This window comes from Hemicordylus capensis, chromosome 2, assembly GCF_027244095.1.
Source record: "Hemicordylus capensis ecotype Gifberg chromosome 2, rHemCap1.1.pri, whole genome shotgun sequence".
NCBI lineage: Eukaryota > Metazoa > Chordata > Lepidosauria > Squamata > Cordylidae > Hemicordylus > Hemicordylus capensis.
In genome coordinates this window covers 193,650,880-193,676,193 of record NC_069658.1, presented here as the reverse complement: position 1 = coordinate 193,676,193, position 25,314 = coordinate 193,650,880, and the positions used below count along the sequence as shown (strand labels likewise).

Below are 25,314 nucleotides of genomic sequence, written 5' to 3'. Positions count from 1 at the left end.
GATTGGGTGCGGTGTATGAGCACCTCCTTGTCTGGACTGATGCACCTTCAGAAGACTGGTCCTCTTCCTGCCAGCCCAGCTGGGCTTTTAAGAGCTCTGATCATTCTCAGAATGTAGCGTCTTTCTCTCATGCACATGCACCCTGCATCTGTCCATCTCTCTTCGATAACTTCAGTCTCTTGGGCTGTTGCCATGGTGACAGAACTCCATAGCGGAAACCCAGAAGAGCTCACAGAATCCTAGCATACGAACTCCGCAGAGGAGAATGAAACCCCCCTGAAAGCTGTCACCCTCTTTGTGTGCATGGGGACTGCCCTTGGGGGCCAGGGGCCGCAAGTTGGGAGGAGTGAGTTGGGCAGTCTACCTCACTCCTCAAGAGTCAGGAAATCTGAATCCTACCCCCCCGCCCCGCCATACACTGCCCTCTTTGTGGTGTAAATGGCACTAGTAAGTGAGCACCTTTGCCATTAGTAGCCTTTCCTCAGGCATTACAGTCAGTTTGAATGGGTTATATAAATATGCTCTCCCAGGAGTTAACCAATTGGGATAGCTGGGAATGTGGAAGCAAAAATTGTTTTTGTTTTTTTTTTGTTTTTTTTAATGGCAGATGAGAGGCCTGTACAGTGCAAAGCAAAATAAGCCCCCTCTGGGATGCGTTTTATTAGAGCGTTGACTCCCCAGCCTCTGACAGGCATGATGAGATGTTTGGGAAGCCGGGCGAAGCAGCCTATGTTGTCTTCTCTTCTCTTTTACCCTGCTGAATGTCCCAGACTAGCCTGCAGCACTGATATCTCCGCTTTGGAGTGCCAACATGGGAATTGGTTAAGTGGCCATTTGTGCGCGATTGCTATTCCCATTGCCAGCCGGGGCATGGACTGCCCCTTTCAAGAAGCAATAAAAGCCCAGCTGGTCCCTGTTTTGTGAAATACAAACCAGGCCCCTGCTGCTGGGGGAGAAAAGTCAGCACACACACACACACACACACACACACACACACACACACACCCTACCTAGATGCATGAAGAAAGGCTTTGACTTGAAGGAGCCTGAAGCAATTTGGCAGTTCTTCATCCAAGAGGGAGACTATTCAAACAGGTGCAGAGGTGTGTGTGTGTGTGTATCTGAGAGGAGGAGGAGCATATATCCACCCCAGGATGTGAAAGGCTGGTTTAACTTGCCGGTTCATGGGGACTCGTCACAGTTGTAGGATGCTAGTAGAAAGCAGCTTATTATGATACCAAGCAGACAGCAAGATAGAGGCCTGGCTCTCAATAAAGTGGTAAACCATTTATTTACCACTGGTGTGTAGGCTGTATCAGTTCAGACCGCAGATGGATTCTAATGCATACATAACATTCTCTGCACATAGGTAATGAAAACTTGCATGTCACAGAAAAGGCTGGCCTAGAACACTTCTCCCTGACAACTGAGCCTTGTTCAGCGATTAAGTACCCAGGTACAGTGTTCTCCAGTCCAGGGCTAACGTGAGAACACTGGCTACTCCCCCCCGCCCCGCCCCCCCACACTATGCGCTCCATAATATATCCTCACCCTCTGCTCTCCCCAAGGAAATCTGCAGTGTCAAATGCTGCACAGAAGGACTGTTTCTCCCCAGGATTGAGAAGGGTTTCCCCCTTAGGCTCTGGAAGGAGAGGAACCAAGTGGCAAGAAATACAGCCAACGATTTCTCAGTATGCGCTGACTCTTTTTAAGTTTAGTTCCTGTACACAGAAGAAACTCCTCTGTGCATTGCCATCCTTAGAAGGCTGAGTGTGCACACAACTGTGGGTGTAACATGAGGTGTTGCATCCCCAGACAGGACTGCAGCTTCAGGAGAGAACTTCAGCACAGTCTTAAGCCACTGAACTTACATGAATCAGCAGCAGGAAGTGGTGGTTGTATCTGTGGAATGACAAAGTTGCCACTTCTTCCAGTGGACAGATAGTGTAAAGGTCGTCAACCATCCAGAACCAACCAAACAAAAGGCTATTTTCTCCCCTAGCCAGTTGTGTATATGTGTGTGTGTGTGTGTGTGATGGGTGGGGTGTGGGCGGGTTTGAGTAAAGCAGGAATTTTCTTGAGCAAAGCTCAGCAGCAGCATATTCCTTAGTGTTCAGGCTTGAACTATGTAACTTATGCAGGAGCCACGTTGTTGACCTTAGTCCCAGTGGACTGTTTCACATGCTTCTGTGTGAACAGCTGCAGGATGTATGTATGCACTCCTTATCGTGACCCCACCCCGATGTTGAATCAAAATTGGGGGCTGAAAGAGCTCTCCCCAGCTTCCCTGTGAAAATCCTTCACCTTGGCCTGCTCAAGAGATACTCAAAGACAGGCTAAGAGATACTCAAGAGATACTCAAAGACAGGCTAAGTCAATTGGATCTGTCAGCAGTAGTCACAGGGCCAAAAAGAAAACTTTGGTATATTGGTTCTACTCCAGCTGCAGTCTAGCAGACTGTACCCCTTGACCTATTCTAGACTGCACCCCTGGGCCTTGCAGAAGTTTTGAAATCAAACGTTTTCGTTGGGGGTGGATTTTGGAGGGGTGTGGAGATGTTGAGGGTTTTCTTATTTTCATGTTTCTTCTCTCACTCTTTCTTCCTTTCTCATGTGGTGGATAGGTGGGAGGGCTGGGGCCTACTGGGACATGGTATATAAAAGCAAATATTGGGGTGATGTTTCCTGGGGGGTCGGAGTCTTTCCTGCTGGGAATATTATAAAGAGAATGTTTGCAAATAATTTAATCTATGTTTTTATGTTGGCTAGAGCAACATAAGTGGAAGACCAAATGTTTTTGGGGAGATTGGCTGATAGAGACTTTGGGGCTATGTGGAGATGACAGAACCTATAATTATGGATAGAAGATTAAAGCTTAGAAAGTTTCAAGGATGGTTTGAGGCTTTTCTATTTTATACTATTTTTTCTTTACTTTTAGCTTTATCTTCTATCATATGTAAAGAGTTATTTCCTTTATATGGATTTTATAGTTGGACTGGTAGTTTGAAATGCAGATCTGGTAGATAAATGGGTTTCCCCCCCCCCTTTTCTTTTTTTCCTTTTCTTTTCCCCTAAACTTCTTTTCCCCCTTAAGTTTTAAATGTGTGTTATTGGTTTTTTTTAAAAATAATTATAATAAGGTAAATTATAGTTTATAGTTGTTAATATCTAGACAACACTGTCTGTTATAGCTGTTAATATGTAGATAACATTGAAGTGGTATTTAAAGTGTTTCTTCAATATAGATCTTGCAGCAGATTTTGAAGGCTGAAAAGCAGAGAGGGTAGGCTTTTGGTTCTTTTTGTTTTTTAAGCTTTAAATTTATGGTGGTTTGTTTTTTTTATTAATATTGTAAGAAGATAACTTTATATTTGTTATTTCACGAAAAGAGATGAGCGGGAAGTCCAACTTTGTCTGTTGTGTTTGTTATGGTTGTTATCATTGTTAAAAATCAATAAAAATTAAATGAGGAGAAATCAAACGTTTTCAGCTCAGTGGTTCTCTGCAGTCTGTGAAACATGTTTGGGTCAAGCAAACCTGCCCTTTGGGAGGGATTGTTTGTTTATAACTCCCTTCCCCACCCCACCCCACCCTTCCCGAGGTATCCATTATATTGTTGTATGATTGCATGTAAATATCCTTTTATTTTTGAATGTCAGCTGTCTTGAGTGCACTTCAGTCCAGAAAGGCCAGGGTATAAAATTAGCAAAACTGAACCTAAACCATGTTCCCTTCATGGCACAGGAAGGAGACACAGGGCACCGATGTGGTTTGGCTCCTTCCCACAATGCAATGGTGATGTAAGATGGTGGCTTTAAAAAGCCTTGAGAAGAACCCAGGGCCAAACAAGACTTGGGAGATCCGTGATGATGAGATCCTGATGACTTTCGCTTTGTTTGAAAGCAGTGGTGTGTGTGTGTGTGTGTGTGTGTGTGTGTGTGTGTGTGTGTGTGTGTGTATGAGAGAGAGAGAGAGACAGACAGACAGACATTTGTATCAGGAAATGCTGGGGAAAACAGGGGGGCGTGCGGGTTTTAACTCTTCATGCTGTTTCCTCAACTTAAATTGTACTTCCAAAGTTGCCATTGGATGGGGGTGGGTGGGTGGGGAGACAGGCACGTGATAGATACCTACCTTTTACCTCCCGCGCCTCCCACATGGCGAATAGTAACTTCAGTAGGGGGTGATTTAGATTATGGCTGCAGTGTTGGAGGAGGAGTTGTTAAGTCCTCAGTGGCATATGGCCCTGAGCTGAATCTGCCTCACCTGCTGCTTTTAATAGAAGAAAAAGATGTCAGGAGATCCTGTTACTGATCTTCACTGTTATGTCTAGTTGGGCCCATTAAGTGCTCTGTTATCACAGGTTGAAGCTGTATGCGAATATGTAGCTCATCATTTAAAAGTGACACTCTGGCTCTTTGAAAGTCAGCGTAGCTGGTTGGACCAGCTTTTCTGTGAGTGTCTCTGGCTTGGGTAATGTTTAAATGATTTCCTGTGGCAGCCGGTTTTGTGGTTGAGACCTGTGTGATCAGCCCTGCTCATGTGGCTGTTTCTTTTAAACATTAGTCCAGCCGTGTGGGAGCCACTCATAATGCATGGAACATTTAAAGGGCCCTCTGTGATGTTCCTAAAATCTGTATCTTGGCATACGGCGATCTGGTTACCATCTTTTCCTCTCCTCTTAATTACTTGGAATACCCTGGCAAAACTATAGCTGCTTAGTTCATCTTTTGTTTTTGCTATTAGAAGTCAATTGCATTTTCAGAGAAAGTGCAAACATGCACTCCATATACAAATGTATGTCTCTGCTTTCAGCGGTTCATTCAGTTGTAACCGAACTCTGTCCTACTGCGACCACCCAACCCTTTTCCTTCACAAAAAAGCAAATACATACATACATTTAAACTTACTGAACCCTGCATGTGGATGATCTCGACATAATGAGGGTCCCATCTGAGGTGGTCATGGTTGTTATTAATTTATATAGTGCCATCTGTGTGTGTGATGCTGCTTCACAGAGTGCTAGAGAATGGGTCTCTGCCTTGTAAATTTGACACAGAGGAGACAACAGAGAAAGGGAGAGAAATGGAGGGTGGGGGGCAGGAGTGGACAGGGAAAGAATATATGACTGTTTCAGTCACATGTACTGAGAAGTAGCTTCAGCAGAGCTGCACAACTTCATCCCTCCAGCTGTTTTTGGACTACGACTCCCATCGTCTCCAGGCACAGTGGCCAGTACTCAGGAATGATGGGAGTTGTAGTTCAACATCTGCAGCAGGGCCGAAGTTGCAGTTACAGCCCTGCAGTAGAGTATGGGGACTAGGGGTGTGTCTGCCAAAGGCAAAGGTGGTTTTTGAGGAGGGATTTGAAGGAAGTCAGAGGCGGCATTACACAGGTGATATGGGAGGAGGTTCTAGGAATAAGGGGCAGTAAGGGAGACAGTGCAGAGTTTGAGGGAGGAGTTTCAGATGGCTGAGGGTGGTGGAGCTGCAAGAGCACAGGGGTGTAATGGAATCTAAGAGAAAAGGAGGAGCAAGTTCATGGGGGACTTGGAAAGTCGGGACAAGAAGCTTGTGCTGGATCCATGGGATGACAGGAAGGAAGCCAGTGCAGAGGTGTGAGACTGTGGTGTGGCCAGAGTGATGGGAGAGAGATGAATGATCTTGTAAGCAGTGTGTCTGGACAGAGGCGATGGTTCTGAGGTGAGGCAAGGAAGGAGAAGGTTGCTGCAGTAGTCAAGGCGAGCAGGGCATGAACTTGACTTTTGGCCAAAGGGCCCCATTTTTGCAGTATTGGAAAGGGAGAAGCAGCCTGGCTTGACAACAGAATAGAGAGGCAAGGGATGGGGTCGGAGGCAAAGCCGAAGCTCTAGGCCTGTTGGATAGTTTGAAGGGTGGCATTGTTAAGTGATAAGTACAAAGGGAGAAGGGATTGGGAGGAAAGGTGAGAAGTTTGGCCTTGGACATAATTGAGTTTGAGGGGAATACCAAAGCAGAGCCCCAAAATTAATTTGTAGGAAGCGGAAAGATAAGAGGATTATTTATACAGGGCAACCTTTTGTGGGAATCACGTGGGAATCATGGTAAATCTTTTTCTGACTTAAGGGCAGAGTTTGATCCTCCTAGTAAAGTCATGTGCAATGCGTCAAATTGCTTAACTTTTTTTGTCTGCGTATTCATTGATCTGGGGTTGCTATGGGAGATGATGTTTAACTTGAGCATTCAGGGTCAAAATTAAGGGTAAAGAGATGGTGTTTTCTATCATCGTGAGAGAAAGACCTGTCAATATTGCTTTGCACTTCCTGCTTCCCTGAACAGCAAGGCTTTCTGGGGGCAGCACTGCTGGGGTTTAGCTTCTCTTGGATGAGTGCGCGCAGAAGATTTATGCCATCTTTGTAACATTAGCTTTATGTACAAATGTACAAGAAGAGTATAAGTGAAGGCAAGGAGGCTCTCCTACAGCCAAGCTGCAAATCCCTACAGACAGAGCAACTTGTGACCCTCTCCAGACTGTACCCCCAGTTTCAGCTAACTCCAGCAAGAAACTCTCAGGCTTTCCCTGCCTGCCTTTCTTTTCATTAAAAGTGCAAACAAACCCGTTGCTTCCTCCTCCTCCTCCCCCTCCCCTCCCCTCCCCTCCCCTCCTACTTCTCTGTTATCAAACCGTTCCCTCACATGACTTTTTCTTCTCCTCTCTGATCCCACCCCCTCCCCTTCCCTCAACGCTCCTCAAACCCTCAAGAGAGATTCTCTGCTATCAGGCCATCTCCTAGCATTAGCTCCCATTTTTGAAACACCTACCCTCCATCCTGGACAGCTATCCTTCTAACATAGGAACAGTTGGCTAGCAATATATTGCCTCTGAAACAAGGGTGTTATAAGGTTGGTGTGGACCCTGGGACAAAAAGTGAAGATGGGTCCTTGCACTCCCCCCCCCCGTTGTTGTCTTCAGAGAGGTGTGAGAAAGTGCATAAAGAGCAATGGGACTCCCTTCCTCAGAGGCTCAGGGATATTTTATCATTTATAAGTTGTGACCAAGAGAGATTCTTTGTCTGAGGCTAGAACAAGACATTATGATGAATGCCAGGCTGCTGTCAAATGGAGGTCCTGTGTCGAGATCCCTGCCCCTTTGGGTAACATCTAGTATAATTTACCCCATTGCTTTGACATTGTGACGCTATGCATTTCCATCCCCCCCCCATCATTGGCTGACAGTGGTGAGAGTGAGGAAATGTGATGTTGGAACCATGGGGTGATTGTGGTACACTTTAGAGACGACTGATGACGACTGATGACGTGGGACTTCAGGTGGCAACCCTCTGTTTCTCTTAACATGTAGCTCTAGTTTCAGGAAACAATGTGGCATGCATGGTTTTGACATTTTTATTTAATTTTTTTTGAAAGCATCCTCGTGCTTTAATGATCTGACCATTTCCTTCATTGGAAGGATTACAAGGTGTTTGGGCATTTTTCTATCTTTTCTTTCATGCAGAGCAATTGTGCTGGTTTATATTAGTCATCAATGAAACATTATGGAGCAAACACACAGTTTTGCTTGACGGCCTGAGGACTATTATTAACTAGCAATGTGCCCATCGGTTGGTCAGAGATCCATTGTCTAAGAGGTGTCTCTTGCTCTTATCCGGCTTCCGGTGTAGGAGAGCCCCCTGCAGGACAGGTCTTTGCAATGTGTCAGAAATGAAGTGTGATCAGTGGATGGAAGTCAGGGAACTGGCATGCTCACACAGTCATGCGTGGGTGCTTTAAATCCATCTCTGTTTTTGTCAATCACTTATTTATATTGCAGTTTGGCTTCAGATAGTATCCTTCTGGGGTCCCAAGCCCATGTGTTTGCAGAATTGCTTGGCTAGTTTTGATTAAGTGCACACATGTGTGTTGTCCACTTCCCCAACCAGTGAGAAATTCCAAGGATGTGGTGCCTCTGGCTTCCTTTAGAGGAGAGGCTGCTAGAGGCTTTTTGTGATATTTGGTTTACTTACAAATGTACAGGTCTGTCTATCTATCTATCTATCTATCTATCTATCTATCTATCTATCTATCTATCTATCTATCTAATTTATATCCTGCTCTTCCTCCAAGGAGCCCAGAGTATATACTTAATACATGATTAAGTATATCCTCACAACAACCCTGTGAGGTAGGTTGGATTGAGTGAGAAATGACTGGCCCAGAGTCACCCAGCAAGTTTCATGGCTGAGTGGGGATTTGAACCCCTCAGTCCTAGCCCAACACTCTAACCGCTATACCACCGGCTGTCTTAGAACTTTCATCTTTCATTAGGTGAAACTGAAACAGCAGCACACTCCTACAAGCAGCAACAATTACAGTCCCTGGAAAGAGGCCTTGCACCCCAGTGTGCTTCAGCAATCTCTCCTGCTTCTACATTCCAGTCTCTCAAAAACTCTGTTTCTGTCTCACTTACAAGTTGCCTGCCTGTCCCAACCTGCAGCTTTTTGTTTCTTTCATGTGAATATTTCAGCCCCTCTCCTCAGATGTAGGGTGGGTATATTCTGTTGTTGTACAAAACTCTTATGACACCCTCCTCTAGGGTACTCTAGGATGGTCTCTCAACCATTGGCTCACCTTAAGAAACATCAGCTTAACAGTTAGCCTAACAAAGTAAAGTCCAGCCAGCATTCAAGACCGCAAACGCGTACTATATATATGAATGAACAGACACACACACACACATACACACACACACACCCCTGTACATCTAAAAAGAGAATCCCCTTCCTGTTGTACTGATCAGATATGTGCAAAGAGGCGAGGTGAGGCAGTTGCCTCAGGTGGTAGCAGGGCAGCAAGATGCCCCCAGCCATCCCCATCAAAGCAGCTCTTTGGAAACAATCTGACCCTTTCAAGCTTTGCAGGGAGTGCTTCTCCTCACACTCCTTGCAAAGCTTGCAGAAAGCTCGAGGAGAAAAGAGGAGGCTGGTGATAAGCGTTTAACAAGAACCCTGCTGGGTCAGAGCAAAGGTCCATCTAGTCCAGCATGCTGTTTCCCCGCTATGATCTGATAGATTGTTGAATCCAGACAGAGTTTTGTTTTCTTTTGTTCCTACCATGATCAGCCTGGTGTGCCCCTCTAGGAAACCCACCGGTGGGACATGAAAGTAACAGCTTTCTTATCATCCCTCTAGTCAGTGTTCCTTTCTGGGGAAGATGGCTGAGAATGTGGCTTTAGTTTCAGAGTGATTTCTAGAGGCAGGCAGGCTTCCCCGGTCATTTGCCACCTGGATTACTGCATTATCTGAGGCTGCCTTCAGGCCCGGCTACAAATCCGTGTATACAAATTCGTGTAATTAATGGCCAACTGCTGATTCTCTAGGCAAAGTAGCTTTTGGAGAGGGCAGTCTGCAGGGGCTCGGTGGGAGGGGGTGCTTAATCCTTTCCCTGCCCACTGCTTTTCTGATGTTGCTCCTTTCGCAATCAGTTTTGTCTCTATGGGAATCCAGACACATGGGAATCAAACATGCATGGAGGTAAACATGTCTGAATCCTAGCATCTGCATGCTTGCAGGCAGAAGCTCCCAAGTCCCTCTCTATCCATCTCCAAGATAGGGCTGAGAGAGATTCCTACCTGCAGCCTTGGAGATGCCGCTGCCAGTCTGTGTATACAATACTGAACTAAATGGACCAATGGTCTGACTCCGTATATGGTAGCTTTCTATGTTTCTAAGGGAGGAAGTGGCTGGAGGCAAGATTTGCCATAGAACACAGACAGCAGGGAACCCCCCCCCCCCCCAGTTCTCTGCTGCACATCACTCCTCCCTGAGCTACTTTTCTCTAAGAAGAGTAACCATTCGGGTGCTATTGGACTCATTTGCTTGTATCCTGTGGCTCAGCCCTCAGTTGTTCTTGGTAGCAATCTGTCTTGGAATCGACAAGAGTAGAGTGACCTTATTGTTAGACCTCCCAGCCACGTTCAGTGCGGAAGTGTTTGAAAGATCCCACGGGTGTAAACAGCATGGGTTTGAAATGGCTCCATTCCTACCCATCAGACTGCTTGCAGAATGGGCATGTGTGTGCACCCAAAGGAAAATGGCCTGTGGAGTAGCACAAAGTTGTCCCCTGCCCCCTTATTCATTTTTCCTTCCTGTGTCTTGCAGGCTGCGGTACATGGTGAAACAGCTGGAGACGGGAGAAGTGAATATTGAAGAATTGAAGAAGAACTTGGAATATACTGCTTCATTGCTTGAAGCTGTCTACATTGATGAGACCAGGTGAGAAACTCACGGAACTTGTGTGTGTGGGTGTATCATTATTGTTGTCACTGTGTTGATATAGTGCTGTTTGTATATACAGCAGATTGCAGAGAATGAGAGGACAGGTCCCTGCCCTGAAGGACTTGCAGTCTTGATAATGGCACAAGGGAGACAGCAGAGGAACAGAAGGGAAATGGAGGCAGGAGTATACAGGGGAAGAATATGTCAACATTTCACTTATATATACTTTGTTACAGTGGGGAATGGGTAACAAGGTATCATGCCAAAGGCTCCATGGAAAAGGTGGGTGTGGGGAAGGGATTTGAAGGAGGGAAGAGAGGAGGCATCGCACAGGTGTTCCAAAAAGTGGCTCCAGGTGTTGGGGGAAGCAAGGGAGAGAAGGAGAGAGTCATTTGAAGGAGCAGGACGTCTGGGGGTGGTGGAGCTGGAGGAGTGGAAATCACAGCTAGGAGTATTATGGGACATGAGAGATAGGGAGGGGCAAGGCTGTGGAGACTTTGAAGGTAAGGACAAGAAGTTTGATTGGGTCCAAGAATTGACAGAAAGCCAGTGGACAGATTTAAGGGGTGTGTTGTGGTTAGTGCAACAAAAGACGTGAATGATTTTGACAGCTGTATGATGCCTAGTCCCTTCTGTGGAGAGAAGCCAGAAAGGAACATCGAAGTAACTGTTCATTAGACTGAGACATAGGGAGGCTGCTGATTTCGGGATACTGTTCTGGAGGCAGGATGTTCTTCAGAAGAAGGTGTCAGGTCTGCTCCACTTTGGCCAAATTTCTGGCTTTTGCCAGGTTTAAGTTCTGCCCCCCGTGGCTGTGCTCATGAGGCTCACACAAGAATGCTTCTTGCTCATCTTTCACTCTCTGCTGGCCCTGTTCCTGTTTCAGGCAGATCCTGGACACGGAAGATGAACTGCAGGAGATCAAGTCCGATGCGGTCCCCTCTGAGGTGCGGGACTGGCTGGCCTCTACTTTCACCCAGCAGACCCGTGCCAAGGGACGCCGTTCAGAGGAGAAGCCCAAGTTTCGCAGCATCGTTCATGCTGTCCAAGCTGGCATCTTTGTGGAGAGGTTTGGATCCTCTTTCTCTGTCCTGGGCTGTTGGGAATTGGGGTGGGGCATGATGGATGGATCAGGGCTGCTACAAACTCACCTTGAGGAATGAGGGTGGCCCTCCAGTTTGTTTGTCCTGCAACCCCTTGCACTGGTTTAACTGGTGGCCGGTGATGGAGTTGGCTTCGTGAACTTGTCTAAGATGGGCTACACCAGGATACCATGGCTGTGTTTTGGAGAGGGAGGGCCAAGGAGAGGGAAAGAGATGAAAAAATGGGAGGCAGACCTATGTAGATGTTAATTACATAGATATTTCTAGATATTAATCTAGAAATTAATAGATAAGGTACAAAAAAACTAGGAGAGAGTCCCATGCTGCTCATTAGACGTAAAGGTGGTCCTGGATGAAGTGGGACTGAGGCCTGCTGACCTAGTGGATGCAGGAGAGGGCTGGAATCCAGAGTGCCTGAACTCCTGTGTGCAGCTCTGAAAAGGATGAAGGCAACTAACACAATGGGATCTGGGAGCTGGCTCCATGGGGAGGTAATCCAGTTGTGCCAGAGAGGGACTGACCCACTGTTATCTGCTCCACAGGATGTTCCGTCGATCGTACACAGCTGTGGGGCCCAACTATCCCCCGTCAGTCATCAACTGTCTGAAGGTAACAGTGCTGTTGGGGGAATGCCTGGCTTATCTTTTTTGGCTTCCATGCGTGACATTATGCTTCTGCACCCCCAGCCTCTCACAGTGGCTCTTGCCCATGCCCTGTGATCAAGTAGTACAAGCCAAGCAAACTTTCCTAGCTTCCCCCTTCTGCCCATCCTAAATGGTTTGTGCTGTCTCTCCTCCCACCCCCACCCACCAGTAGATTTGCTGGAGCTCAGCCCAGCCTGAAAGTTATCTAATTAGAAATCATTGATCCCGAATACCAGGCATGTCGGGGCCAGCTGCAGTTATGCTGTGAGGAAGGAAAAGGCACTTTGCACGTGCTTGGAAGAACTGCCTTTGCTATTTCTTTGCTCTCGCATTTCCCAAGGTTGAATGATGCACTAGAAACTGATTTCTTGGTTCAGATTAAGCTCAGTTCACACATTGCACTCAATTTTTGGACGTTTCCTGGGGTACCATTTCTGATCAAAGAGGACCAGTGCCCTTCTTAAATCCAGTCCTGTCTTTGCTAGAAGACTTTCCATAGCTGCAACAGGCAAATGTAAACCTCCGTGCTCTGCTTTCTTGCACAGACTCTCGACCTCTGGTTTTTTGATGTCTTTGCGCTGAATAGGGTGAGCGAGGACCATGCCTTGCGTACAATTGTCTTTGAACTGCTCACCCGCCACAACCTCAACAGCCGCTTCAAGGTAAGAAATGGGATGTCTTGTTACTATACACCCTGCAGAACCAAGCAGCTACATCTGTGTGACAAACTTTAAGTTGCATTCAATCCCCAGGGCTCTGCGGGGATATCCACGACTGTGGAGACCAGTTTGAAATGGGCTAGGGTCGTGTAGTCATCCATGTAGCCTTGATGGCTGGGTTTGGCAGCTGATCTAGAGATGCCTGCGGGCTCTACTTTTAAGAGCTCCACTGCAGGATGAGGCCCCACAGGTGTTGCTTACCCTGCACTGAGAGTACTGTCACTTAGCACTTTCTCTCTTCTAGGAGCCAATTGTATGGCCCTGCAGCCTGAAGATTTCATCACAGAGAGTGGCAAGCAGGCAGCCTAAGTTGCAGAAGCCTAAAGCAGGCGAACCAAATTCCCAGCCTTCATTTAAGCCTTAAATGCTCCTTATTTTAAGGGGTGCTCCTTATTTTAAGGGATGTTCCTTATTTTAAGAAGTATCCTTTCTGTTTCCAGGTTATTCTGGAATTTCAGTCCCATAGAACGTAATGGAAGTCCCTGGTTTTCAAATCCCCATAGGGCTGTTTCCCAGTTCAGACATCACATTTTTAATATGTCACACATTTTTGAAATGTTAATATAACATCCCTACCTGTAATGCTCTGGGGAAATTCCAGGGCGCACGTATGTGTGTGTGTGTTTTGTGTGTGTGTGTGTCCTTGGTGGAGGGTATAGAGCAAGTATAAACATCATATAATTCCAGGATGAGGAACATCCATATATTCATTTATTTAAAATATTTGTATTCTCTCCCTCTAGCATGATGCTGCTTGGGGTGACTCACAGAAACAATCACAATAAAATAACATACAATGAAAAATACATAAATAAGGCATAAGAACATGAAAACATAAGAAACAGCCCAGCTGGATCAGGGCCAAGGCTTATCTAGTCCAGCAGCCTGCTTCACACAGTAGCCCACTAGATGCCTCTGGGGAGCCCACAGGCAAGAGGTAAGGGCACTCCCTCTATCCTACGGCTGCTCCCTTGCAATCTGATTTTTAGAGGCATCTCGCCTCTCAGGCTAGAGGTGGCCTATAGCCACTAGACTAGTAGCCATTGATAGACCTGTCCATGAATTTATCTAAGCCCTTCTTAAAGCCATCCAGGCCAGTGGCTGTCACCACATCTTGTGGCAGAGAATTCCATAGGTTAAGTATGAATTGTGTGGAAAAGTACTTCTTTTTGTCAGTCCTAAATTCCTTGGCAATCAGTTTCATGGGATGACCCCTCATTTTGTTATGCAAGACAGAAAAATTAGAAATTTTTCTCCGTCTACTCTCTCTATACCATGCATCATTTTATATACCTCTATCATGTTGCCCCTCAGTCTTTTTCCTAAACTAAAAAGCCCCAGGTGTTGTAGCCTTATCTCATAAGGAAGGTGCTCTCGGCCCCTGATCATCTTGTTTGCCCTCTTCTGCAGCTTCTCCGGTTTGATAATGTCCTTTTTGAGGTATGGTGACCAGAACTGTACACAGTTCTCCAAATGTGTCATAGATTTCTATAAGGGCATTATGATATTAGCAGTTTTATATTTAATCCATTTCCTAATGATTCCAAGCATGAAATTGGCCTTTTCCACAGCTGCCGCACATTGTGCTGACGCTTTCAATGAGCTGTCCACCACGACCCCAGGATCTCTCTCCTGGTCAGTCACCGACAGCTCGGATCCCATCAGCATATATGTGGTTGAGGTGCCCCCACGATCTGCACCACTTTATACTTGCTAACATTGAACCACATCTGCCATTTTGGTGCCCACTCCCCCAGTTTGGAGATACCATTTTGGAGCTCCTCACAATCCCTTTTGGATTTCATTATCCTAAATAGTTTGGTGTCATCTGCAAATTTGGTCACCTCGCTGCTTACCTCAGTTTCTAGATCATTTATGAATACATTAAAGAGCACTGGTCCCAGTAGAGATCCCTGGGGGACCCCACTTCTTACTTCACTCCATTGTGAAAACTCTCCATTTATCCTTACCCTCTGTTTCCTGTCTTTCAACCAGTTAGCAAACCACACATGTACTTGTCCCCTTATCCCATGACTGCTAAGTTTCCTCAGGAGCCTTTGATGAGGAACTTTGGCGAAAGCTTTTTGAAAGTCCAAGTTTATTATGTCAACTGGATCACCTTTATCCACACGCCTGTTGACACTCTCAAAGAACTCCAAAAGGTTGGTGAGGCAAGATTTACCTTAGCAGAAGCCATGCTGGTTCTCCTTCAGCAGGGCCTGTTCTTCTATATGCTTAACAGTTGTATCTTTGAGAATGCTTTCCATCAATTTGCCTGGCACAGACGATAAGCAAAACAAGACTGTAATTTCCCGGATCCCCCTGGATCCCTTTTTGAAAATCAATGTTACATTGGCTACTTTCCAATGTATAAAACATAGGGCTGAAAACTGGAATCACAATTAAAACCATGTTTGAAACCCAAGATTACTGGTACAGACAGCAGGTTAAAATGCTAAAAGGTCTCTTTAAAGAGGAGGGTCTTTAAATCCCTTAAAAAATCCATTAGCGAGGGATCCTGGTGAAGCTGTTCTGGGAGGGCATTCCAAAGCTGAGGGCCACAACCGAAAAGGCTCTGTGCCCTACTCCATGCAAGCATGGGGCAATATCTATCTATCTATCTATCTATCTATCTATCTATCTATCTATCTATCTATCTATCTATCTATCTCCTGGGACCTTCTAAACTGTGAATGGTTTGTCACTGTGTTTGGTGGAATCATAGGGTTTGTTTGGAGTCATGGCACTGGAAGAGAGGAAGGTGCTACATGTGTGGGTGCCACTGTGGTGCTGTGTGGTATGCTACGGATCCTTGACCATTCCCATCTCCACCTCTTGCCTGCTGCTGCATGATCTTCCTGCTCCTTCTGCAGATTCCTACAGTGTACCTCATGACCTTCCTGGATGCACTGGAGGCTGGCTATGGGAAATACAAGAACCCCTACCACAACCAGATACACGCTGCCGATGTCACCCAGACTGTACACTGCTTCCTGCTTCGCACCGGCATGGTGGTAAGGTTACCTTATGGACTAGCCACTTCACTGGATGTTCCATCTGCCAGCTCTTTAGCTGAGGAGTATTTGTGTAGTGTGTTTAGAAAAGTACTCTGATATTTTGTGTCTCACAAGGCAGGATATTAATCTCGTGGTCCTGAAACAGATGGTTTTTAATTGGATTGAGGCTACTCACATAATGCATTCCTAGATCCCTAGATCCAAGGAATGAGGAATACACATGCAGAACCACCCCTCCCCCCACACCCATTATCCTAGCCCCAAATCCTCATTATGGAAACTGTTGAAAATCCATGTATGAATAATTGACATACTGTATAAACAACATAGTGACCCCTAGTGTTATCCCTTGGTTTTGCACAATGCCAGGAGCTGGGAAAGATGCTCAATTCAAGGCTCACTTAAGAAGAGCTCCTCCTCTCTCTACCCCCCCCCCCAAATCTTTGTTGCCACTTTTTGTTTCTAAGACCTTGTGCCTTTTTACTAGCCGCATGGTAGACAGATAACAGATGCATGAATTCAACAGGTGATGCTTCTGCCATGATGCTGCTGTGGTGATGATAGAAAACCTTACTTGTTGAATTTTTGCTTATCATGCAGCTGTTAAAGGCATTTTATAATTAGCATTTTAAAATTGGCAGCTCTATGCCCATCTTTCCTGGGGAAGCTGCAGCCCAAGCTGCTTTTGTAAAGCAATGCTCTATTCCATGGGTTCTCAACAGTGTTCCCTCTAACAGGCATTCCCAGATGTTGTTGACTACAACTCCCATAGTCCCCAGCCAAAGACCATTGCAACTGTAGATTCTGGGAGTTGTAGTGAACATCTTGGAATCCCTGTTAGAAGGAACACTGGTTCCCAACCTTGGGTCCCTAGACGTTGCACTACAACTCCCATAATCCCAACCACAGTGCCCTTTGGCCACTGTGGCTGGGGAAAGGCCATTGTGACTGGGGAATATGGGAATTGTAGTCTGGGGGGCCAAGGTAGGGAACCTCTGCTCTATATTACCTCCTAGCCTAGGTACATTCACCCAGACAGTGATAAACCCTCAAGAATTTCACTCAGAATCCTTGTTGGTTGTTTGTGGCAGAAAAAACAGTGAAGAGTCCTGGTGGCACTATAAAGACTAGGCAGATTTATTGTGGCAAAGGCTCTTGTGGACTAGAGCCCCCTTCATCAGATGTTGGGTTTCATGCATCTGATGAAGTGAACGTTAGCCCATGAGAACTCGTACAATAAATCTGGCCCTTTAAAATGCCCTCCTCGCATATTTTTGGGGAGGGGTTATGCAGAAATAGGAACTGCTACTGTGCAACCACCCCGGAGCACGTTCATGCATGCAAAGGCAAAAAGCAGCAGCAGATAGAAGAGCCCTATTCACATATTTTTAATGCATATACAATTAGTGTATAGCACATACAGCTTTGTACATACATACACTACTATGAAGATTTATATGCCACTTTTCAGTCAAAGTTCTCAAAGTGGTTTACACAGAATAATAATAAATAAATAAGTAAGATGCTTCCTTGAGTCAAAAAGGCTCACAATCTAGAAAGCAACATAAGGGAGACACCAGCAACAGCCACTGGAGGGATGCTGTGCTGGGGCTAGATAGGGTTAGTTGCTCTTCCCTTGCTAAATATAAGACAATTGCCACTTTAAAAGGTGCCCGTTGGCCCAATTAGCAGGGGTTATACTTGTAATGTGTGTGTGTGTTCAGCACATGTACAGCAGTACACTTCCTGTCTGTACCATGCATTTAAAAGGGCCTGTACCTTTCACTCTTAAAATGAAACACAAGTAGTCATTCACACACAAACGTGTATGTACGTTCAGAGACCTGAATGCACATACAACAGAATAAGGTCGTTCACATGACCTGTGAGTGGGACGGCGTGGGGAGGCAGGATTGCACCTACCTTCCCCCCACAGGCCACCCTGTTCCTTGCTTTGGCTGCACGGCATCTGTGCTCACACGAGTGGTACAGCTGGGAGCCGCGTGACCATCTAGAGGCTGGGGAAACACCAGAAATCCCTCAATGCACCACACAAGGGATGTGTTGGGGGCATCGGGCAGGCAGCCTGAGCAGACATGTGACTGGGTACCGGGGTAGAATGGTGCACTTGTGCCCTTTTACCTTGGTAATAGCCTAGGGATAAAACTTGGGCTACCCGATGGGGTAGCACTGGGTTTGATCCTGATCCTGGTGCTGCACACAGACAGCCCTATCTGGGTGGGGAAAGCTGCAATATCTGAATAGGGTTAAGGTTCCTGTGCAGCTGGACCAGGAATTGTGCTGAGACACCTCACAATGTCCAAGAGGTGTTGATGGTGTCTCTTGCCTCTGCCCCCATCCAGCACTGCCTGACGGAGATTGAGGTCCTGGCCATGATCTTTGCAGCTGCCATCCATGACTATGAACACACGGGTACCACCAACAGCTTCCACATCCAGACCAAGTGAGTAATAATGGCCGGGCAGAATTGGGGAGGTATGGGCACGCTTATAGGTAGAATTGGTGGTTATAAACCCCTTCCTTGGCTCTGAGTGTCTTAAGCTCAAGTGATGCCCGTGAGCTTAAGCTCCAGCCTGCGGAACCGGGTTGTCAAAGTGGGCATCCCTTGGCTAGCCCCTTTCCCATGTCTCCAGGTCATCTTCATATCTCTGATTTCTCCGATTCAGAAATTAGGTGGAGAGTAGTTCTCCTGCTGCTTCCCTTTCCCCAGGAGCAATAGAGTCAGCAAAGGGGAGGGTCTTTGTAGTCAGTCATCATCAGCCCAATTTCACCCTGGAGGGAAGAGAAGTGGTGAGTGGACTGTGGAATGCTCAGCAGTGTAGGATGTTCCATGCACCTAGGAAGCTGCTACATGCTGAATCAGGTCTTTGGTTCATTTGGCTCAGTATTGTCTGCCCTGGCTGACAGCAGCTTTCCAGGGTTTCACTCCTACCCGGAGATGTTAGGACTTGAACCTGTGAACTTGTGCTGTAACCACCAAGTTACTGCTATAAGTCAGGCATGTAGAACACACAGCCTGTTTTAGGGCCTGCAGTGGCCTCGTTCTGTTGTGTGACTAAGCAGGGACCAGCATTGGTCAATAAACTCTGCACTTTGAGGGAGCCGGTGGAGTAACCGGCTGGAGTAATAATTAGCATTTGCATCCGACTTTTCTGAGTGTACACAACATTTCATGTGTATTATCTCGATGTCGTAATTACAACAACCTTGTAAGTTGAGCAGGCATAATTATCATTCATTGCAGCTGAGGCTGAGAGGGAGCAGTTTGCCTGATGAGTTCATGGCCAGGGTGAGAGTCAAGCCGGGGAAGTCCTGATGCACAGCTCAGCCTCTTAGTCATTATGGCACACCAGCCATCCACATGCACCCAGTCCCCAAAAATAAGCCTGTGTAGACATGCCTTTGGTATCATCGCTGCTGAAACTGCCTCTGAACTGTGCTGTTTTGATCTCTCTCTCTCCCCGCTTGCCACCAAACAGGTCAGATACGGCCATTTTGTACAATGACCGCTCAGTGCTGGAGAACTACCACATCAGTGCCGTCTTCCGTATGATGCAGGACGATGAAATGAACATCCTCGTCAACCTGAACAAGGATGAATTTGCGTGAGACCTTGTCCTCCTCTCCGCTGACCCCACCTTAAAGGATAGGGTTCGCTTTGGCTGAGGAAGATGCTACCTGGAGATGGGGAGGTGGGGTGCCCTGGTGGTAGCCCAGAAGTGAGGAAAGTGGGCAGAGGGGCAACATAGTGGCCTCCCAGTTAGTTTATTTTATTTATGCTCAGGGCAGCTTGCATGGAGCATCCTGTGGTCTCCCTCCCATCCAGACACTGAGCAGGTCCATGCTTGCTTCGCCGCAAACATGCATCAAGTACTTCCTAGGCCATTTTTTTTTTTGTTTTCTCTAATGGCAATTGGCTTCCTAAGGCAATTTACCAGGTCCGTGCCCCCCACCCCACCCCGCCCCTTCTACGGTTTATTGGGGACAAGAACAGCAATTTTCTACAGCAGGGACTCCCAACCAACCTGGAATTCCCAGATGTTGTTGGGCTACAACTCAGATGGCAGTCCAACACCACCTGGGGTTGGCCCATGCTTGGGAACAGTGTTCCCTCTAACGACAACGACACGTATTGATGTACCGCTTTTCAACAAAGGTTCCCAAAGCGGTTTGCATAGATATACATAAATGTTAAAAAGTCGCGTCCTGTCTCCCAAGGGCTCACAATCTAAAAAAGATACATAACCTAGGCACCAGCCACAGCCACTGGAGGGATGCTGTGCTGGGTTTGGATAGGGCCAGTTACTCTCCCCTCTGCTCAGTAAAGAGAATCACCACTTTAAAACGGTGCCTCTTTACTCAGTTAGCAAGTACCAGGTTCCACAGACAGATGGAAAACATTTGAGGGAACACTAGTTGGGGAACCTGGCTTGACCGAGCTGGATTGCCAGAACTCCTCCCCCTATGCACAGCAAACATACTTGAATGATGGATCACAGCTATAGGCGTAGTTCACACAAACCTCCCAGAATGATAAAATTGTGCTTGGACTTTCTCAGGGATGTTCCCCGAATCATTTTGGCGCCTCTTTGGAGAGACACTGAAACGATTTGGGCTCCTGCAACCGAAATATTTTGGCACGGGGTGAGGGGAACCTTTTTAAAGGAGGCAGGCAGGTCCTTCCTGCTCCTTGGGTGAGACGCTGCTGCCGCCGCCACCCCACCCCCCCATCATGATGCTGTCGTGCTAAAAACATAAAAGCTGCCGCTGCCGCGCTGCTGCCATCTTTAAAATGACATGCCACCTTGCTGGGATGCTGCTCCCAGCAGCTCTTGCATAGCATTGGCATACAGATGTTCTTGGCGCATGCGTCCGTGCCGTTTGTGTGGCGATGCTGCGTGAGGGCCGCTGGGAACAGCATTCCATCAGTGCAGAGTTTTAACGAGGACAGCAGTGCAGCTGTTAAGTTTTAATCATGACAGCACCGCAATGGGGCCGGGGGGGGGGGGGAGAAGGGGCAGCGGCGGCTGCTCTCCAGAGGAGTAGGTAGAACCTGCCTGCCTCCTTTTAAAGGTACCGCTCCCTGGGACGTGCACGGAGCATTTCATGCACATCCCTAGACTTTACCCCTTTTGTGTGCCAGTAGGGGATCGCATGGCTGAATGCTTCTCCCATTATTTCAGAAACTTCCCTATGTGTAGAAAACTAGCACGTCAGGAAGGAGGCGAGGCGAAAATGCTTCCCTCTGATAGAAGTTTGTTTTCATATACAGGGAGTTGTTTATGTGAAGGAATATGCAGTCCCTCACTTCCCCACCTGCATTCTGAAGTGGTACAGTCCAGGAGCAGTTCTACCACCTCATCAGTCAGTTCTGTGGTGTGAACTGGTCCTCAGGAACTGTGTGCAGAACCAGCCGTTTTACAATGTCACGAAGGGACCAAGTGTGGCTGATTTGTCGCAAGAGATGTAGACATCTTTCCTCAAGGAAGCGCGTCTGTTTGGGGGATATTATATTTTAGAGGTTGCTTTAAAAACAAATTGTAATCACTCTTCCTGAGTTAGTGGGACTATTGTAATTTGATATATTGTGTAGAATGGGGCTGCATTAAAGTTGAAGGTGCCTATTGGGTAGTTCTTGTGACCTCACCAATGATGATGGATGACACACATCTCCCTTTTCATTGCCAATCCTCTCTCTAGACCCAAATTTCCCTCACTGCTTCTGCAGGTCAGCTGACTGAGGCACATGAGGCTTCTGTAGGTAGCTGAACTATCTGGCTGAGTCACCTGATTTTCCTGTAGGTCAGCTCTCCACATGACTGCCTCATGCTAGTCACTGGCAACTCCTGTGAAAATCCCTTGGCAGACTGAGCAGACACCTTATCATTTGAAATGCTAGTGATTGCTGGTGTTTCAAAGGCCTGGACTCAGGACTGGAGAGAAGCTTCGGGAGCTCAGTAATGCTTGAGTCAAAGGACAGCGAGCATTAGAAGCCCTCAAATTCTTCTCCAGCTAAGATTAAATCTCCCTATTGAATTCAGCGCAGTCATGTTTTCAAGAGGGAGATTTGAAGAGGCTGCAGTCTGATAACAGGCAACAGCAATCCAAGACCCTCTTGTCCTTGGGGTCTTCTGTGGGGTGGGTGGGAAGTTGATGTGTTCTATTAGCAGGTCCTCTCCTTGACCCTGGAGCTGTGTTTTGCAACACTGGAGTGTGAAACCTTGCAAACAGGGGCGGAGCCACCATTGGGCGAATGGGTTCAAAGAGCCGCCACCAATCAGGGGCTGCAAGCGTGGCCCCAGACACGCCCCCTGCATCTGATGTCAGACATGGGGGCATTATTTTGGTCCCAAACGGGGCTGCATGGAGTACATAGCCTTGACAAAAGAGACAGGAGTGAATCAGCAGCACAGCTATCACAGAACTAACACAGACGGGCTAGTCCCCTTTCCATATATATGAGGTGTGAACCTGCTATAGTTGACTTCGAATTGGGACTTGAAGTTAAAATATAGCTGCAAGATCTTTGAATGGAACTTCTGAATAAACCTATGTACATAGCTACTTTGTCAGCAGAATTCTGAAATAGCGGAAGTAAGCTTTTGTGTTCTACAGAACTCTTCTTCAAGTTCAACTGTTCAGAGCAAAAAAGAAATTACGAACGATGCTTACCTATAGGTCTCATTTTCTTCAGAAAAATCAAGCAAGATGAAAGTTGGCAGGCACTCTCTGTTAGAAAGTTTTTGCTAAAGACTTGCTGGAAAGATTGAAGTTACAAAGGCTTTCCCAGAGGCAAAACAGTCAATGAGAAAGATTTTTTTTACCTCTGGGAACATCCCCAGAAGTCAAGCTTTTATGTTACTTTAACAGCATTTGAATTTTTCAAAACTCTTGGGAGGCAAGTTAAAGCATATAATAGTCATGATTAGAAGTGGATTTGGAAAGCATACTACCCCAATGTTATTACTCAGGATGCACATGGGATGATTTTAGCATTCTGTTCTGAGCTTCAGACAGAACACAGACACCCTGGAACATTCATTTGGAACGTTTGTGTTCCGTTCCAAGCAGTTGTTCTGATGGAACAAGCTCGGAACACTTGAAATGTTCCAAACACCATTTTGGACTCCAAAATGGCACTTTTCTGGCCTCTGTGCACACGTGGCAGCCATTTGCATGGTGGTGCTGACCACGCAAATGGCTGCTGCACATGCACAGAGGCTAGAAGAGTGCCATTTTGGAGTCCAAAATGGCACTCGGAACATTCAGACACAGAACAGGGTCATTCCGTTCTGAGCTCAGAACTGGCCCTTCATTTGAAGGGCATTCTATTCCGAGCTCGGAACACTCGGAACAGCCTGTTTCGAGTTGGAACATTTCAAAATCGGAACATTCTGCACATTCCTTATTATTACCCAGAGGTCAGAACTTTTGATGTTGCCCTGCCTTGGAACAGAATATAAGGACTCCAGAGGGTTTCCGTGACATCCAGCTCAAATATGGCCATTTGTTTCAATTTTACTTTTGAGAAGCTTGATACCAAAACAAGCAACAAGCTTTCAAATAAAGAAATCCAAACTAAATTTGAAACCATGGAAATACAATCAAGCAAACAGGCAGCCTAATGAGCACTAGAAACAGGAGAATTGAAAACAACCCCCACATAACTGTAGAAGAAAGGGGGTAAAACTTAACCCACATCAAAAGATAGTCTGAAAAAGGGTGCATCTTCACTTGATGTCTAAAAACACCAAATGGTAATGGTAACCCAGTAGCTGAAGTCTTCCTTTCTAATCCAAGTGCTTGGGCCCCTTTCAGTCTGCCCACAAGAGGTGTATTGAGATAGGCGTGAAGGGAGTCGAAATGCAGGCACGTGATCTTGAGCGTGAGCATCTCTCTCTCTTCTGTGGTACAGGGAACTGCGGTCGCTTGTGATCGAAATGGTTCTGGCTACAGATATGTCCTGTCACTTCCAACAAGTCAAGTCCATGAAGACCTCTCTGCAGCAGCTTGAGCGGTAAGTGGGGGTGGGTGGAAGACCAAGGAGAGGGGTCAGTGGGCAAAGAAGGCTGGATGGGCGGATGGGCAAGGCCTGTCTGTCTAACCTACCTTGCAGGGTTGTTGTGAGGATAAACATAGCCATGTACACTGCTCTGGGCTCCCTGGAGAAAAAACAGGATCTAAATGGAAGAATAAATAAGGCTTGTAGTGGGGAAAAGGGAACTGGGCATTGACAATGCAACATAGATATTGGGATATTCAGGGGAGGCCAGCCCTAATTTTTTCCTGACTTTGCAGAAGGGCTGTAATCCTCTCGACCAAGGATGGCAGGCTGGCAGCCTGGGGGCTGGACCTGACCCCTTGGAGCACCTTTACCTAGCCCCTGTTGTCCCTCCCAATTTTTGCTAACATAGTATGTTGCTGCTTTTTCAGAAAAAGATTGCAAATAGAAGAGGAACATCGTTATTTACTTTGTCTATTATTTATATTTGTCTAGCACCCCTCCTTCAAAGACCCCAGGACGGTTAACAACAAGATAAAAACAGTAATAAAGCTTCAATAGTAATAAACTGCGGAAATAAAACCCAAACACAGCTGTGTTAAGAAATTATGATAATCATCATCATCATCATCATCCTGCCCCCAGTCCTCCTTTCCCCAAAGGTTACATACATAAGCTCTGAACAGGGCAAGGTGGAATTGGGGTCTGAAAAAGTGCATCAGAGGGTACCTCCCTCCCTGCAGTTGCTTTATTAGCGGAGGGAGGCAGCCGGTACCAAGCCCAAGAGTTGCCAGCATGCACCTTTGCCGCCACCCACCCCTCGCCCCTGATTCCTATTGTCCAGCAGTGAGAGGCCTCCACAGAGTCCGCTCGCTGACTTGGAATGAGAAAGTGGCAGCTCCCTGGAGATACTGCCATCATGGCCTGACGCCTGTGGGGTGCGGCCTTGTCCGGTCCAGTCTCTTTCTCCACTCCCGTTCTCAGTAGTAGTCACATATGTAAGCTTTTGGGAGAGGAGGGCAGAAGTGGGAGTGCGACCTGAGTGGGCCCATTCAGTCGCAACAATTCTCACCCACCACCGTCTGGTTATGCCAGAAGCAGGATCAATCCCATTCTCACTGTCCCTACGATGTTCCTTCCAGGATCGACAAGGCCAAAGCACTCTCCTTGCTGTTGCATGCAGCTGACATCAGCCACCCCACCAAACAATGGACAGTGCACTCCCGATGGACCAAAGCGCTCATGGAAGAGTTCTTCCGACAGGTATGGTGACCTCTCGATCTCTCTCTCATCTGAAGACTGCTCCTTGGGAGGTCTGTGAGGCTCGGGGCTATGTTGCTGGAGTACAGACGACACCCACATCATGTCGAGTCGAAAGGGTCCATGCATGTCTTCCTCTGTAACAGCTGGAGAGGGGAGAGAGTGCTCCTCTTCAGCTGTGAGTGATTTGAAAGGGAAACCTGTGATCGGTGCTTGCATGTGCCTTTTATACTGAACACACTGGACATGTATTTTGAAACTAATGGTGAGCCTCTTTGGGGCAGGGCCCCATTTCCTTTT

At 46.8% G+C, this 25,314-nt stretch overlaps 1 protein-coding gene across 5 annotated transcripts in view; it reads left to right on the top strand.

Annotated features, from left to right (window-relative positions):
* Window positions 1-25,314, top strand: part of PDE1B (phosphodiesterase 1B) — a 162,125-nt gene that overhangs the window by 123,769 nt on the left and 13,042 nt on the right. For all 5 annotated transcript variants that reach the window (XR_008316116.1, XM_053295938.1, XM_053295936.1 and 2 more), the window contains 9 exons: window positions 10,132-10,245; window positions 11,135-11,317; window positions 11,894-11,960; window positions 12,541-12,657; window positions 15,588-15,728; window positions 18,095-18,195; window positions 19,232-19,357; window positions 23,668-23,769; window positions 24,897-25,017. Coding sequence is in view for 4 of the 5 variants with exons in the window: in XM_053295938.1 (XP_053151913.1) it covers window positions 10,132-10,245; window positions 11,135-11,317; window positions 11,894-11,960; window positions 12,541-12,657; window positions 15,588-15,728; window positions 18,095-18,195; window positions 19,232-19,357; window positions 23,668-23,769; window positions 24,897-25,017 (1,072 nt within the window). In the remaining variant the exon portion in view is untranslated. The remainder of the gene's footprint in view (window positions 1-10,131; window positions 10,246-11,134; window positions 11,318-11,893; window positions 11,961-12,540; window positions 12,658-15,587; window positions 15,729-18,094; window positions 18,196-19,231; window positions 19,358-23,667; window positions 23,770-24,896; window positions 25,018-25,314) is intronic.